Raw genomic sequence first — 16,906 nt, forward strand, 5'->3', positions numbered from 1 at the left:
ATGTCGCAAAAGAAATGTAGTTGCGAACAATTTTACTAGTATGGGTTTGTAGAACCCCGACTACCAAGACTGAAACTTTCTAGTTCATTTTGAAAATCACTTCAACCCTTGGAAAATAAAATGTGATTGACCTTTTCATTTTATGGGAATAATTAGCATAGATATAAATATACATCCTTTTGGCTTTTGGGACCGGCTTGGCAATGGAGATTATGTATTCAATTCAAAAATCAACATGGTTTTCACAGCACTAAATCATTTGATGGAACGTGGATGGTCTCACAGCTCGTGGTGATGGGGCTGCTGAATGTGACATTTTCTGAAACGGGGTCGGGAAATGGCAATAATTATTTTTGCTATATGCTAATGACTATATATAGTAAATAAAATATAGTAACTCATCATAAGGGTCCAATAGTTACTACACTGTACAAGTCACTTGTGTTCATGAAATTCTGGCTGAACGTTGCAGACAAAGTTCCAAACAACAACAACAAAGTCTTTTCTTTTCCTATTAAGTAGGATCGGCTATAGGAATCCTAGAACGCCATTGCGTTTGGTTCTATGTCACATATTCCGTTAGATCCAAGTACTCTAAATCTTTTCTTAGAGTCTCTTCCAAAGTCCTTCTGGCTGAAGGTTGCAAACAAAGTTCCAATTCCACATAAATTAATCAGGCAAACTATTGGAGTAATAAATTTTAGGTGCTCTCTCAATTAGAGTTCGGAATCTAGGTTTCTGCCTATTCTTGTTTATAATGAAATTTATAAAGTCGAAGTTGTGAAAGAGGGTGACGTAACGTATAAGTTAAAATATCTTAATCAGTTCGAATAGGTTAAGGATTCATGAGTTGCAACTTACAAGAATGTTTTTCTTTTTTAAACAGAAGACTAACTAATGGTTTCGCCACCGCAATCCACTCTTCTATAGGCGGGGAAGGCTCATAGAACTTACAAGAATGTTGAATGTTACTTACTAGTACTATAGTGCGTACTATGCATCTGTTTATGTTAATTATCCAATTCACCGGAAGGCCACTCTGCACTTTAGAAATTTCATCATAAGAATAGCTTGGTGGTAATCATTCCCAACTAGATAGTGTAAGAATCAACTTGTACATGCTCAAATTTGGCATGTTTTTATTGGCAATTGGATCAAATGTTGTGGAAAGGTGCTTTTTATTTTATGGCTAAGGTGCATTTGGATCCCACATAAAAAAAATGTTAATCTATCTCAAGTGAAATTAATTGTTTTCTGTTTAATGTTAATGCCTTATAGAAATTACATGGGGATCATGCTATATTGCAAAGCTTTCCGTTTAGTGCCTTTTACACATTACATTGGTTGATGATTAATTAGTTAAAAGTGAAACACATTTTTACTAGTGTCCCATTCTAATTAGGTCCTACCGATTTGCATTATAATATGGTCGATTTTTGGTTGATTAGAGTAGATCCATCATGCTAAAAGAGAGATATAACAATAGAGAATAGAAGATGATGTTGCATCATGTAAGTTAATACAATTCTAGAAAAAGGTACTAGCGGAAGAAAAGTAAGAAAAAAAAATATGTTGTCCACATATCTTTTTGCAATTATAAAATTAAAGTTCAAGGAAAATTTGCCAATTATCAAAGTTTAGGGAAGTAATCGGTTAAAATTAAAATTTAGTGAGAAATTGACCAATTATAAAAATTCATGGAGATAATTGGCTAAAATTAAAATTTATAGGGAAATTGATAGTTCCTTATAAGTTCGATGGAGAAATTGACATCCTCTTCTAGAAAAGGAAAAAAAGAGAATATAAGTTTGGATATAATTCATATATATAATGAAAAAAATTTACAACATTCCAAAAAAAAAAGAATATTCCGCCGCTTAAAGTTTTTAGATTCAACTAACGAATGTAAACAAATAAATAAAAAATTATAGGGATAAATATGTATATGCTAAGTACCATCTAAAATGGTCCACAACATGAAAAAGCCAGATCAAAATTTTTATTTGATTAGTTCATCCTATTCCAATATTTGTGGATAAGAACTCCAATATTTAAATATCAATGAATTGTAGTGCAATATTGAAAATATAAGCTGGAGTTTCTCATGCCTAAAATTGGAAGTGTGCGGCAATACATATATAGGAGGGCACATGCATGTGAAGCTTAAAATAGAAAAGAGAGGCCAAAGGTCAATGAGGAACAAAGCATGGCCAACAGGTACCACGTTACACAGCGCATGCTGGACAGTCGAAAACCCTTGGACCCACCATACCCACACCAAAGATACAAGATAGGATCGTCGCCGGATCCTATTTATGAAGATCCAAGAAATTCTTTAATCATGTCATTTTATCGTACATTGTGTGGTCGAAAATCATGTTAAATTATATATATTATTCAAAATTGAATACAAACAGTACATGACGAAACTGATTGCACGATATACGATAAACGAACATGATTAAAGGATATCTGGGATCCTCACAAAGAGGATCCGGCAAGGATATCTCCCAATATGCCACCATTCTTAATCTAATTAAGCTTCGACAAAATAATAAGAGTTAATAATATAATCACAATAATAATCTAATTAATCTACATGTTTCTAAGGAACGCATGTAAGGAACTGCAAGTCACTTAGATGTGTGACCTATCATATAAACGTATGCTTCGAAAGTGGTACAGATACAAGAATGCAATGTAGCTGGTCTATTTCATGTAGATCTGTCAGTTTTTGACACGATACGATGACACGACACGAAAATAACGGGTTTCGGATCAACACGATAACTTATCAGGTCATAATCGGGTAATCCATTAAGAACCCGTTAATAACGGGTTCTTAACGGGTATACACGCGGGTAACACGTTTCGACCCATTAAGAAAAATTTTATTTTGATAATTTTAAAGTTTAATTACTAAAAGATTTATTATAAAATACAATAGCCATATTAATATATACAATATATTCTATATTAAATATATAGTTTTGTATTATTATTCTGTATAAGTTTTTAAAAAAAAATTTGGTCATTATTTATTTTTATTATGAGAGTTCCTTATTATCATTACTAGGATAAATTTTACTTAACATGTTGCTGTCCAAAATTAAAATAAACTAATATAGTATTTGTATAGACAATAACTAAGAAGACATATATACAAGTATGAAAAATGTGAAAGAATATATAAACACTCGTGATCCATCATTATTCCTTCACAAGTAGATAATGGTTACACTTACATTATCGTTTAAAATTTTAAAATCCTTCAAACCTTCATGAATAATGTTTTTTATTTGAGGGCAAAATTAATAGAATTAATAATAATTATTGTAGAAGTGTAAAAAATGTAAAAAAAATATACAATCACTCATAGTAACAAACTTTACAACTTTCATGTAGGGGTTAGCTTTGAAATCCAACACTATAATTCATAAACCTTAAATTTATATTTAACCGTCGATTGCCATTTACGCTTTATTATTCTTAGTGAATTTTATTTTTTGAAAACATGATCATCTGGCGGATGTAAGAAGATGAATGGTTCAGATCTTTGATAACACGTTTCGATATTTACGGTTAACTGAAATATGAGTCAATGTCATATAATTTATAGAAACTTTATAAACATCAAGCAATATTTTCACTAACCGTAAAACTCTGAATATAATATCAACGATTCAAACCGTTCATCTTCCTGCATCCTCTAATAGATCAAGTTTTCAAAAAAGAAAATCTGAAAAAATAAAATTTGATGAGAACAATGAAGCGTAAATGTAAACAACAATCAACGGTTAAATTTTGATCTATGATTTATATGATTATAGTGGCGAATTTCGAAGTTAAGCTCTTCATGAAAGTTGTAAAGCTTGTCATTACGAGCGTTTATATATATTTTCTATATTTTTTACACTTCTACATTAATTAAAAAACTATTTGTCACAGCCCATCCCGAGAAATAATTATCGTGGTTGTGAAAAAACGAATTTACCCTTGAACGTCGGGTGTGTGTTTGTATTTTGGGTTAACAAATTGAGCCAATTAGTTTTATCCCTAACTAATGGGACCCAATTAGAGCTAAAAGATTAAAGAGTTTTGATTGGTGTACATTTTGGAACCACACACACACATCCATACCCTTCTTCTCTCTTCTCTCCCGTACTCTCTCTCTCGGACTCACTCTCTCTTCCCTCTCCTCCGTACGGACAACCTTGAACCAAGCCAAATCTTCACAGATCGAGGAAGAAAATGGTACCATTGTGTTCGTGAGGACCATACGAGTTCAATGGTACCCATTTCAGGTAAGAACTCGTTCGATATCACGTTGAAAATTCAAGCTCCGAGTTAAGCACTATTCATGAACTTTTGAATGGTTATGTTTTAGGACAATCCAAGCTCACAGCGGGCTCTAGGAGGTTCTCACGAAGCTTGGAGTGCTTCGTTGGCTCGGTTTTGACGTCGGGATCACGAGGTTCGAAGGTGGCCAGTTTTGGTAGGATTCTCACGACGAGTTTTCGAGGGATTTGAAGCTCCCAAAAGGTATAACCTTCTTCCTCTTGTGATTTATGACATTCTAGTGAAAATTTTATAAAAAATGGTGTAAAAATGAGCGACAAAGAGGCAGTTGCAGGTCTGCCCAGAATCCGGCGCAGGCGACGCTGTTCCGACGTCTGGAGGTTGAAGGTGATGCGCGTGAGGCCATGTCCTCCCTGGCGCGTAAGGGCGCGTGAGCCATAGAAAAATTATTTTAAAAATTTCACGATGTTCATGAGGTTGTGTAGGTCACGCTGGTATATTCAAATACCAAAATTGAGCTTTGTATGAGAAGTTATTAGATAGTTTTGTCTATGTGCTTTAAAATGAAGTTTTTATAGTTAATTCGCATATAGGTAAGGCTTATCCCGAGGACGAGTGTATCCACAGGCGACTTGGGGGTTACGACCCATCGACATATCAGTGAGTGGGCTTTTATTTTCAGTATATATTTATATACTTGATATATTTCCCATAAATGCATTTTTAGGAAAGTATGCTTTGAAATAATTTGTCAAATGCTTTTATATTCTGAATATGCATTTCATGGTTGCGTGTATATATATATATATATATATATATATATATATGTGGTGTTGTGGAGGCACCTGTAAGTTCAGGTAAGTTATGTTTGATTATGTGAATCATCGATGATATGTGATATGTGATTGAATAATGTTGAGCTCATAAAAGTGCACCTAGGGTGATTGTGATTTAGCCAGAGATGTGAAGTACATGCCTATTTGTTTATGTCACCTCCCGCACTATATGCTCATATTGGATCCAACTTAAGTGCACAGCCTTGTCGTACATACCTTATTTATGGTTCCGACGCATATGTGACTAGCGATTTATCGCCCGGCTATTATGAGAGAATAGAATTGAGCATAATTATATTACACCCAATCTTGTTGTACATACCCCTTTTTAGTGGTTCCGACTTATGTGCAGTATATTGCCGTATAGGTCATTGTAGTGACTCCGGCTAGATTAACTTTTGAGCTATGAATTCAGCCGTACAAACTACCACAAGGGTTCCGACTATCATATCGTATTTCTATGAATTTATTCTTACCTGAATTGCTCACTCTGTGATATATTGGCATGACATATATTTGAATATGATTATGTGAAGCATGAATTGAATTGATATGATTTCATATATATATATATATATATATATATATATATATATATATATATATATATTATGTATATGCTCATATTCTGATTCTGGGAAAAATTATACATGTTTTACAGCGAGGGGTTAAATATGTTGATAAAGAAAATGATTTTGTAAAAGATTTGTTTTTGCCCACTCACGTTTTCTGTTTTGCGCCCCTCCAGGTTTTAAGTAAGCTTGCTGTTGCTGGCTCGAGGACGTCGGTTGTTCTGACTTATCTAGATAATAGTAGGACATTCCTGGTACTGTATAACTAGTACATGTCCTACTGAACTGCACCTAGACTTTATGCTCTGATTATGAGTGTTTACTGTTGTAACTAACTCCTATCACTTTCTGTTTAGTAGTGCACTCTAGTAAATTGGTTTTTAATTATTCGTATAATTCTTATCTATATTGCTTCTGCACTATGCACATGGTTACGTCACTCTCGCGTGACGGCTAGCATGCCTTGATCTCGGTCGGGGTGTGTCACAATTAAAGACTTTTGGTAAGTGAAAATATACTTAAAAGAAAAATGTGTTTTTATGTTTTGGATGTGACAATATGGTATGTATATACTTATTTAGTATTATGTTTTTCATTTGATTATTTATTGGTTTAAAATATATTTTCCTTAATGGGTAACGGATCGGGTCATATTACCTGTTAATATTATCGGGTCGGGTCATTTTACCCATTTATTTTAATGGGTGTTACACGACACAACCCGTTAAGATATCGGGTATGACCCGAAAACGACACGAACACGAAAAACACGACACGAATGCCAAGTCTAATTTCATGCATGGATTTACTCAACACTCAACAAGCATGGAGTGTGGGCATTCTTTTGGTTTGAATGTTTTTGTTAGTCTGCATTATTTATCACATTTCATAATAGCAGCGTAATGCTAGGTAAATCAAAATTTTAAATTACATTTACAAATTATATGATGTGTTATTAATAATTAATAAGTACGTTAATCAACAAATAACAATTAAGTAATAATTAAATCATCAACAACTACGTCATAAGTTTACAAAATATGGTTTAAATAGATAGTCTCACTGCCACTTAGTACTACGGTCTAGTTGTATTTCTCTTCACTTATAATTGAGACGTCTAAGGTTCGATTTTCTCCAAAGGCGATAACTTTCGTAATGCAGCTTTCGTTTTGGTTTGTAATGCAACTTTCGTTTTGGTGACTCTAACGCTGCAGCTTGCACTAGACCAGACATATATATTGGGAATTTTTATTAGCACTCCAAAAATCTCATTCTACACTCCAAACTTTCTATATTTGGAAAGAAAAATGCACTTATGAGGAGTGTAGAGTGAGATTTTTGGAGTGCCAATAACACTTCTCTATATATTATTGTTCTTATTAGTGGGTGTAAATGATTTGTATATTAACCATTTGTAATCTGGTTGATATACAGTAAAAGGTGGGGAGAAATGCTACGGGGATTCTTTTAGAAGTATGACTTTTCTTGAATTTTCTGTCACCTCATATTTTTGGCACAATATTTATAATATTGACACGAAAATTGACGTTAAATTATGAGATGACAGAGAGTCAATGAAAAGTCCAACTTTGAGAGAGTCCCTTAGCATTTCTCATCATTAAGATGGAATCTTAATCAATTTTCTTGACATTATTATTTTTTGTTAACAAAAGAAATAGATTGGATAAACTTCAACATTAGATCAAAGCATTTTTACTGTAAGCTGAAATGTTTTTCCATAATTTACAGTGGTCTTGTTCAAAATAAAAAATGGAAAATAAATTAGGAAATGATTTTCATACACTCATTTTATCTCCTACATATTCTCGTTAATTTCTATCTCCTTGATTCTCTTTTAAGTTATTCAATTCAAAGGTGAAAACCGAAAATGGTGTGTAGGGTGAGAAAATGAGGTGTGCAAATCATTTTTCTAATATTTTTTTCTTTAATATAAAGACATATTTACAATAAGTTGGTAAGAAAATAAATTAATATCGAATTCATCATTGACAAGATATGATCATAAAATTTCACTTATAAATAAATATGAATACCACTACATTGTAGTACTAAATGACATAATTTTTCTAAATTAATTTATAGTATTCGTAGAGATGATTGTGTTCACTATCCATCAAGACCATTAATTGGTATTGTTTAACTTTTTCCTTTTGGGTTTAACCTCAATCAATTGAGTTGTTGACCAATTAAAAGCATTCTTTTATAATTGTGATGTGGGAAGGAATGGTAAGATATATAGGATATAAATAAGGGAAATTATTGTGTAGTATTGGAATATTGTTTTTGCACATAGATTAGAATCATAAATCTGTCTTCTCTCTATATAATAACAGGTGATAAGCTGATTTTACTATATAAATGCGTTTCAGTACTGTATAATAATTTTCCATGAGATGTACGCACAGTTACATATATAAAACCTTGTGTGTGTGAATGTGTGTTAGGGGTGTGGAAGAGAGAGAGAGAGAGAGAGAGAAATACACTCATAAGCATATTTTTACAAAAATATATGTCTTAGGATCGACATTCATCAACCCTTATCCATTATAATACCTACGTAGTACGTACCAATAAAATTACCTTCTCCCATGCTTTATCCCTCTTGCTTCTTTAGTTTTCAAATATGCATATCCCAATATCACAGTCAGTGGTCGAATTTAGGAACCCATTTAACTTGTTTCCCAGTTGATCATCTTCATCCCTAGCACTACTACTCTGCAACAACAACAATGCCATATCTGATTCATCATTTGCACCAAAGCTTGCCCCTCCATCACCTTCATACCTCTCCTCTTGACTCAACTGTGAAGCCACAAACTTGTCCAGAGCCCTCCAGTCAGTAACCTTCTTGGCATCGTTGCATCCTCGAATACTTTGCTGGTCTTCTATTTCGATGTTATTCTCCGATATAAGAGACGTTGAGCTCGGCCGCTTTATTAAGGGAAGAGACGGGCTCTCAAGCTGAGGAAGCTGGACAAACGGATCAGAGTGCAGGAAGTTCAAACTGTCAGCTTCTGTCTCTTGCTTGCACATGAAATTCTGGCTTAAAAAGCTCTGGGGCTGCCTCGAGATCATATAATTGGTTGGATCAGCGACGGAAGTGAGACCGTTGAGTTCTTCATAGAAGTAGCTTGAGTCCCACCCTTCGATGCTTTTGTTTTGACTACTGGTTCTCTTCTTGAATGCTCTGCATACGACCCATCCTTCTTCCTGCAAAAACTTAACCAAGGTACTTATCTGTAAGTGGAAGGAGACAGAAATAATTAATTAATCTATTTCGATTATTTTAATTCTTAATCATTTTGTTGGTGGAAACTGGAAAGAGGTTGAGAGGGTCAATGTTCCTTTAGGAGAAAAGTGAAATTTTTCCCTTTCTACCTTTACATTTACATGCATTTTCTTTAATTAGCTTTTGGCGTTTTCTTTCTGTTTGGTAGAGAGAGGTAGTAAGTTGATGTCAATCTAAAGGTAATGGCCATGCAATGGAACTTTGCTTTTTGGCGAACTGAAAGCCACAGTTAGAAGATGAACTGGCACAAAGCAAATTAATATATACACGCTTTTGAAGGCTTTAACTTTTGACTTTGATGTGGTGTTGGTGGAAGTGAATGTGCATACATTAGTGGTCTACGAGTTACGCATGCAAATTAAGTGAGATTGTTCTACTATTCCATTTAGAAAAACTGTTAGTTTCTGCTTTTTTAATATTGCACTTGTTTCTCCTTAAATTTCTGTACAAAAGAGCATTTATCTTAATATTGAAGGTCAACAATTCAAACCACTTAGTAAAGTGATGACTAGAAGTAGGCTAGATATTTTGAATGCAAAACTCCAAAAAAAAAAAAAAAAAAAAAAAAAAACAAAAGGGTCAACAGATTGAACATCAATCCTTCCTCCATTGACCTTTGTAACACAAAAGGGGAATAAAAGTAAATTTGTAAAATAATTTATAGGTGTACGTTAGCTGGAAAAACTAGTAAAAACGTTAATTAGGTCTCATATCAAGAAGTCATGGGAGGCTCCTATTATTATATCTTCCACGATCGAGCATGGAGAGAGAAAGTGTTGTTATTGACACTTTTGTCTATAAAGTGATGGTAACAGATAATCAACCAACGTATTAGCTAGGTCAAAGTGCTGTTCAAATTCCTTGACATGTTGACCTTGAATACAGCTTCAAGGTTTAGGTTTTACTCTATGTGTGTGTGTGTGTGTGTGTGTGGAGAGAGATGATGATGATGATGAGTTTTGATCACTTGCCTGCGGAGGTCCATTTTCATCGGATTCGAGTCTGTATTCGTGCATGATCCAATCGCTCTTCTGTCCATTTGGAGCCCTTCCTTTGTAGAAGACAAGGGTTTTCCTCATCCCGATCAGTTTTGCCTTATCGTATACTGATTTGTCTCGACCCGTTGCTTTCCAAAACCCAGCCATGGTTGCTCTGTTGGTCCTTGTCCCAGTTGGATACTTCTTGTCTTTGTGGCTGAAGAAGTACCACTCGTTCTGCTCTTCATATCCGATTCGACATCTCTCTGTCCATTAATGCCAATAAGACCATCAAGATCCATTTTATGTAAAATAAACGTTGATTAATTAGAAATGTAATGCATCAAGTATTGTGGATTAGTATGTATTCGAACCAACCATCAATCCCCAAAATAGCACACAAGGTTAGAGCTAGTATAAGGTTATATATACATAGAAAAAAATTAAGAAACATCCACTTGATGAGAACCAAAAACCCTAATTAGCATGATCCGGAAAATGATCAAGGTATGAAACCCTAACAGTACATGTACTATTAGAGTATGCGTGTAGTACCTTGAAGATCCCATGGTTCGATTCTGTAGAGATCAATGTCTCTGATGACATCAAGATCGATCTTCTGGGAGGCAACTTTCTTTCTAAGATAGTACCCGACGAGCTCTTCATCGGTCGGATGAAAGCGGAAACCGGGTGGGACAGTAGACTCGATTGACTCCATCATAGCGCAGCTGGTAGTTTGTAATGCTTACTACTGCATCAAATTCATCACCACTGCCATTAGTAACCACCACCACACCAACTTAACCAATGGGAACTTATAAGTAGAGCTAGCTAGCTAGACAAAATGAACACTGGGAAGAAAAGGTAAAAAAAGTGCCAACATATAGCGTTAATTTGTTAAAAGGTAGGAAAGGAAAATAAAAATTGTAAATAAGAGGAACAATGTGGATTCTATGAATAGAAAAGGTGATAAGTATTATCAGAGACCATCATCAGCTCATTTGGTGGTCAGCAACCCCCACCATTTCTGGTTTGATCAGGGAATTATAATTATAAGCGCGTGTTACAAACAAATTATTAAAAAAAACCTTAATTAGTTAATTAATTACCACAGAAACTGATGATCAGAGATTCAGAGACGATAAATTACTTTATTATTTTCCCTAGGTAAAAAGGAATCATAGAAAAGGAAATCATGAGAGTTTGGTTTTGATTAAAAAACCAAGAGGAAGTTGGAGCTTGTTAATTTTTGTGCAGAGGGGAAAGGGGGCCTCTCAAGAAACGGACAAGTAGAGGTTTGTGCTAATGATGTTGTCTTGTGTTGGTGAATGGTAGAAATGATGCATCAGAACGGGGTTTTGTAGTATAATAACACTATTAATTTAATAATCAACTTTTGTAGACCCAAATATATATAAACATACCCTATATATCAAAACATTTTTTTTTTTTTTTTTGTGTGTAAGTTGAGGTGTCGCTAAAGGTAAGGAAAGAAATTAACAAAAAATTAACTAAGCTATAGTGTATGATATGCATCGAATAAATGAAACGGTGACTATGCAACCAAAGATTCGATGTTAAGACTCTATAATCACGGATATTAGCATATTGTATACATCGATGCATACTAAAAAATCTCAAAAATTAAGAAAACATTTGAATTTGGGAATTGCAAAAACGGAAAGGGAGGATGACGTGATCCCAGTTAAGCATGCGTTTCTCGAAAGGGAAAAGGGTTTGAAGCAAAAAGATGGAGGACGATCAAGCCTGCTAAGAGAGAAAAGGATAAGAAAAAGAGAAAAAGAGAGAGACCACTCTCTGGTCTGAGTCTCTGAGTGTGAGACTGAGAGAGCTAGCTCATACTACAGAAACGGGGGAGTCTGACCCTCTTGTCTGTTTGTCGAGAATTTTCCTGGCAAATATCTGACCCCTTTTTCTTTGATAGACTAGTACTCAGCAAAAATGCTGCTGATCCATACCATACATACACAAGAAGAACAAATTAATTAAGACCATGCATGCATTTAAACAATCATTAGTGTTCTCTAGCTAATTAAACTCCATCACGATGAGCTTAATCCATGTGTTTAATTAGCTAATCCTAACCTTAAACTCCAGGTCTGTATCTTCCTCTTCTTTTCCTCTCTTGCTTAGACTCTACAAGTTCTTACCAAATAGATAGATCATAAGTAAAATGCCACTTGATGGCCTCTTTTAGGCACAAAGCTAGTGCTTCAAATAGCTAGGTCAAGAAATCAATAGATCAGAATCATTTAATTTTTCATGATGAGAAATGATTCAGTTCTTCTCATCGGGTATGTGTAGAGACTAAGTCTTGACCTAACAACCAGTATAATAGGTGTCGGGCGGAGGACTTGTTGCTCGAGTGGTGGAGATCGTATTTATCCCTAAATCCAAGATAAGACATTGGATTCACCTTCTTGAGATCGAATCCCTCTTCCTCTTTGGCCTCTGGAGTTCTTAACAAAAAAGAAAAGAAGAAGAGAATGAAAGATAAGTTTGTGAAAGGATCAAGAAAAAACCCTAGCTATACATATAGCTGCTGGGGATTGGATCTTATATACATATATTTTTGTTTAGAAATTGGGATCAATGCATTTGAATAGATTGATGGATGAGAGGGAGAGACAGGCCTTGTGCTGATCAGCTCCACCGTCTTAATTACCAAGAACAAACAGAGAAGAAGATCATATATATTCCTAAAAGTTGATTTAACTTGTTGAGAATGACTAATGAGACGCTGGCTATACGCGTTTTTGTATATGTTTAAGGAATTTTCCATGCAAACACAGACTAATTTAATTAAATAATCAATTAAACTTACCTGATCAACTTTTGTTGTTGGTGTAATTACTCGTTAAAAGACAGAAAGCAATGAAGAAGAAGAAGACAAATTCAAGTAGAAGTAGTAGAACTCCGTAGAACAACAGCAGAAAATAAATAAAATTTGAGAGAGAGAGAGAGAGAGAGAGAGTGTGTGTGTGTGTGTTTTGAGAGAAATTTCGTTAGGAGGGGAGAGATGGAGACAATATAAAAGGGAAGGGGAGGGAGGGGAAGGACCGCTCGATTGCGCATGGGTTGATGGTTGTCCCCAGTACCTGACGTCAGTCGCCCTAGCTTCCTACAGAAACTGCCTTTTTCTTCTTTACTTTCTTTCCGTCCATATTCTCCTCTCACCATATTTAATTAATTTACAAGCTAGCTTAGTTTCTTTCCAAAGTTTACAAAAGGCAACTTTCCTTTGTTGAATTCTTAAATATTTTCTTGAACAGTTAAAAAAGAATACAAAAAGATCAACAAGAAACCTCAACTTTTTTGGTATTAAAACAAGTTGTTTCACTTGTGAAGTTTGATAGCCACATGTATCCCACATTACTCCATTTGTAATATCCACTTATTGAACTTGAAAATTGTCACATATAATGAAGCGTATTAAAAATAAATCTCACATTATGAGAGAATGGACTTTGCATGGACTAATTCCAAATACAAATCATAATGTTCCTTAACTATGACTTTAGAAAATTGCTAAACTAGTTACAAGACTGGTTGTAATAGTGTGCCATTCCAATATTTATAGCAAATATGTGGCTGTGTTGTAAATGATGGGTATGTTTGCCCACATGTGTATAGTAATGTGCATAGTAAAGTATCACATGTGTACTATATACTCATAAGCTAAATAGTAATGTTTTGTAATTTTCCATTGAAGTAGCTCTATAAATAGAGCAATTCAATTGTGCAAAGATTAGTGAATGAGAAGAAGAAAGAAAAGAGAAATATATCTAATAGCAATAATATACATTACTTCCTCTGCAACAGCTTGTGTCGGTATATTACTCTGCAACTGCTTCGTTCCTTCACCGAGTAAAGGTTATCTCTCTATAAATTTTGCCTATTTATAACACGTTATCAGCACGACTCTCTAATCTTTTTCTCATTTCCTTTCACCGAAAGAAAAAAAAAAATGTTTCCTCTAAGGTTTTTTCTGTTCTTCTTCTTCCTCTCCCTCAATTGCTGGGTATACCCTCGCGAAGAACTGTTTGCACCATGTTTACTTCTAGTTCTCCAACTAACTGTCACTTATATCTTTGATTTCTTGTTTGGTGTAGATATTGACTACTAACCCACTGATTATTTATGCAATCCAAGATTGTGCGGTTCTATCGCCTATCTTGGACTGCAGATCTAATTTTACTGCAAATTATAAGTGGAGCGGTATAATCGCCCGCTCTATCCTGCATATTTAAATTTTCCCGTTATTTAATTTTATCGCAATTTTAGGTGGTGTGAAATAATCACCCACCCTGCTTTACATCTTTAATTTTATCGCAATTTTAGGTGGTGTGAAATAATCACCCACTCTGCTTTACATATTTAATTTTATCGCAATTTTAGGTGGTGTGAAATAATCACCCATCCTGCTTTGCATATTTAATTTTATTGCAATTTTAGGTGGTGCGGTATAATCGTCCATCCTGCTTTGCATATTTAATTTTATTGCAATTTTAGGTGGTGCGGTATAATCGTCCACCCTGCTTTGCATATTTAATTTTATTGCAATTTTAGGTGGTGCGGTATAATCGTCCACCCTGCTTTGCATATTTAAATTTTATCGCAATTTTAGGTGGTGCGGTATAATCGTCCACCTTGCTCTACATATTTAAATTTTCCTGCTGTTTAAAGTAGTGCGGGATAATCACCCATCCTATACTTATTTCGATGAGAATGGTGCGGTACAATTGCCCTTCTCATTAATTGTGTAAATCTCGAGCCTGAAGTTTCGAGTACTTATCATTTTGGCCTGAAGATCAAAAAAAAAAAAAATTTGTAAGAACCAGAAGTTCTAACAATATATTTCTCCAGTACACATATTACTGCAAGTTCTTACACACCTCATTTTTCTTTCAGAAAAGAAAATGGCAAACTTGGCAAAGCTTGATTTTGCTGCCCTGGACATTACTGGAAAGAATTACCTTACATGGGTACTGGATACCAAGATCCATCTGGAAGCAGCAAATCTTGGAGATACCATCAAGGAAGAAAGCAGTTCATCCTCTCAAGATCGAGCAAAGGCCATGATTTTTATTCGTCGCCATCTTGATGAGGCACTAAAGAGCGAGTACTTAACGGTTGAAGATCCGTTAGCCCTTTGGAATGCCTTGAGAAGCAGATACAATCACCAGACAACGGTGATTCTTCCAAAAGCTCGCTATGACTGGACTCACCTAAGGATCCAGGATTTCAAATCAGTGGCTGAGTACAATTCGGCGTTGTTCAGAATTACCTCTCAGATGAAACTCTGTGGGGATACTATCACTGAGGAGATGTTATTGGAAAAGACTTTCAGCACATTCCACGCCTCTAACATGGTACTGCAACAACAGTATAGAGCGCGAGGCTTCACTGAATACAACCAGCTGATATCTGTGCTCTTGGTGGCTGAACAGAACAATGAGCTTCTCATGAAAAACCATAATTCCCGACCTACTGGATCAGCACCGTTCCCAGAAGTGAATGTTGCGTCCCTTGAAAGAAATACCATATCCTCCCGTGGCAATAATTACAAACGAGGACGTGGTCACAAGCAAGGTCGGTGGAAAGGAAAAAGCAAGAACCATGGTGTCCAGTTTCACAACCAGGTTCCAAGGTATAATCCAGGCCCGAGCTTTAAAAATACCAATCGCCAGAAAGGAAAAGCTCATGTGAACACTCCTAGAAATCATGAAGGAGGTTGCCATAGGTGTGGTGGCAACGGACATTGGGCGCGTACTTGTCGCACCCCAAAGCATCTGGTGGAACTATATCAAGCCTCCTTCAAGGAGAAGGGTGTCGAGATCAATTTCCTTGACCAGGCTAAACCAATGGAAACCCCTGATCCAGTGACCAATTTATCAGGACAGTTAAACACAACCCACCTGGATGCTACAGACTTTATTAATGAAAGAGGGAATGAAGTTTATGGGTCCGATTGAATTATTTATGTTTAATGTACTCATGTTATTTGTACCTGTGGTTTAATGCTCGCATTTTCAATTCAATAAAAGTAGTATTCCAGTATGAATAAATTGCTTTTTCTTTACTCAGAGATCATGGATAAAAATTATGGTTATTCTCAAAACAAGATCAATGGCGGAGACTTTTGTCTTGCAGATAGCGCAACCACGCATTCAATACTTCGAGACCGAAAGTATTTCTCGAATTTGGTACTTGCAAAAGTAAAGGTAACAACAATATCAGGACCATCAGATGTAATTGAAGGCTCAGGAAAAGCCCAGATTATGTTACCAAATGGAACAATATTGTCTATAAAGAATGCATTATATGCTACTCGGTCCATTCGAAATTTGTTGAGTTTTAAAGACATACGTTTAAATGGATACCACCTTGAAACGAAAAGTGTAGAAAATGTGGAATATTTATGCATTACCTCCAACGATACCCAGAAGCGTATATTGGAGAAGTTGCATGGTTTATCGAGTGGATTGTATTGTACATACATAAAGACAGTTGAGGCATATACTGTCATGAACCAGAAGTTCATTGATTCAAAGGTTTACATGCTTTGGCATGACCGTCTAGGTCATCCAGGATCCACCATGATGCGTAGAATCATTACCAACTCTAATGGACATCCATTACTGAGCAGACACATTAATGTCCCGAATGATAATCCTTGCAAGGCTTGTTCCCAAGGGAAGTTGGTAATTAGACCATCACAACTAAAGGTTGATGATGAATCCCCATCATTTTTGCAAAGAATTCAAGGGGATATTTGTGGACCTATTCAACCACCTTGTGGACCATTTCGATATTTTATGGTTTTGGTTGATGCATCTACCCGATGGTCACATGTTTGCCTATTGTCTACTCGAAATGTAGCTTTTGCGA

At 35.3% G+C, this 16,906-nt stretch overlaps 2 protein-coding genes across 2 annotated transcripts; one reads left to right on the forward strand and one right to left on the reverse strand.

The window, feature by feature from the left end:
- Positions 1–8,192: 8,192 nt before the first annotated feature.
- On the reverse strand, positions 8,193–13,022 carry LOC103424266 (NAC domain-containing protein 37-like). Its single transcript, XM_008362354.4, has 4 exons — positions 12,840–13,022; positions 10,550–10,745; positions 9,989–10,260; positions 8,193–8,938 (listed from the first exon to the last, which is right to left on the reverse strand). The coding sequence occupies exons 2-4, from the start codon at positions 10,713–10,715 to the stop codon at positions 8,339–8,341; spliced, it is 1,038 nt and encodes a 345-aa protein (XP_008360576.1). The 5' UTR covers positions 10,716–10,745; positions 12,840–13,022; the 3' UTR covers positions 8,193–8,338.
- A 642-nt stretch (positions 13,023–13,664) lies between these two features.
- LOC139192687 (uncharacterized) lies at positions 13,665–16,097 on the forward strand. Its single transcript, XM_070815081.1, has 2 exons — positions 13,665–13,888; positions 14,927–16,097. The coding sequence occupies exons 1-2, from the start codon at positions 13,771–13,773 to the stop codon at positions 15,988–15,990; spliced, it is 1,182 nt and encodes a 393-aa protein (XP_070671182.1). The 5' UTR covers positions 13,665–13,770; the 3' UTR covers positions 15,991–16,097.
- The last annotated feature ends 809 nt before the right edge of the window (positions 16,098–16,906 follow it).

Source organism: Malus domestica, chromosome 02, assembly GCF_042453785.1.
Source record: "Malus domestica chromosome 02, GDT2T_hap1".
NCBI classification, from domain to species: domain Eukaryota; kingdom Viridiplantae; phylum Streptophyta; class Magnoliopsida; order Rosales; family Rosaceae; genus Malus; species Malus domestica.

Coding starts and splice junctions, on each gene's coding strand:
- LOC139192687 (XM_070815081.1), top strand. CDS start 13,771: ATGAGAAGAAGAAAGAAAAGAGAAATATATCTAATAGCAATAATATAC. Junction 13,889..14,926: donor CGTTCCTTCACCGAGTAAAG/GTTATCTCTCTA, acceptor TTTTTCTTTCAG/AAAAGAAAATGGCAAACTTG.
- LOC103424266 (XM_008362354.4), bottom strand. CDS start 10,715: ATGATGGAGTCAATCGAGTCTACTGTCCCACCCGGTTTCCGCTTTCAT. Junction 10,261..10,549: donor CGAACCATGGGATCTTCAAG/GTACTACACGCA, acceptor ATTAATGGACAG/AGAGATGTCGAATCGGATAT. Junction 8,939..9,988: donor ATGAAAATGGACCTCCGCAG/GCAAGTGATCAA, acceptor AAGTTTTTGCAG/GAAGAAGGATGGGTCGTATG.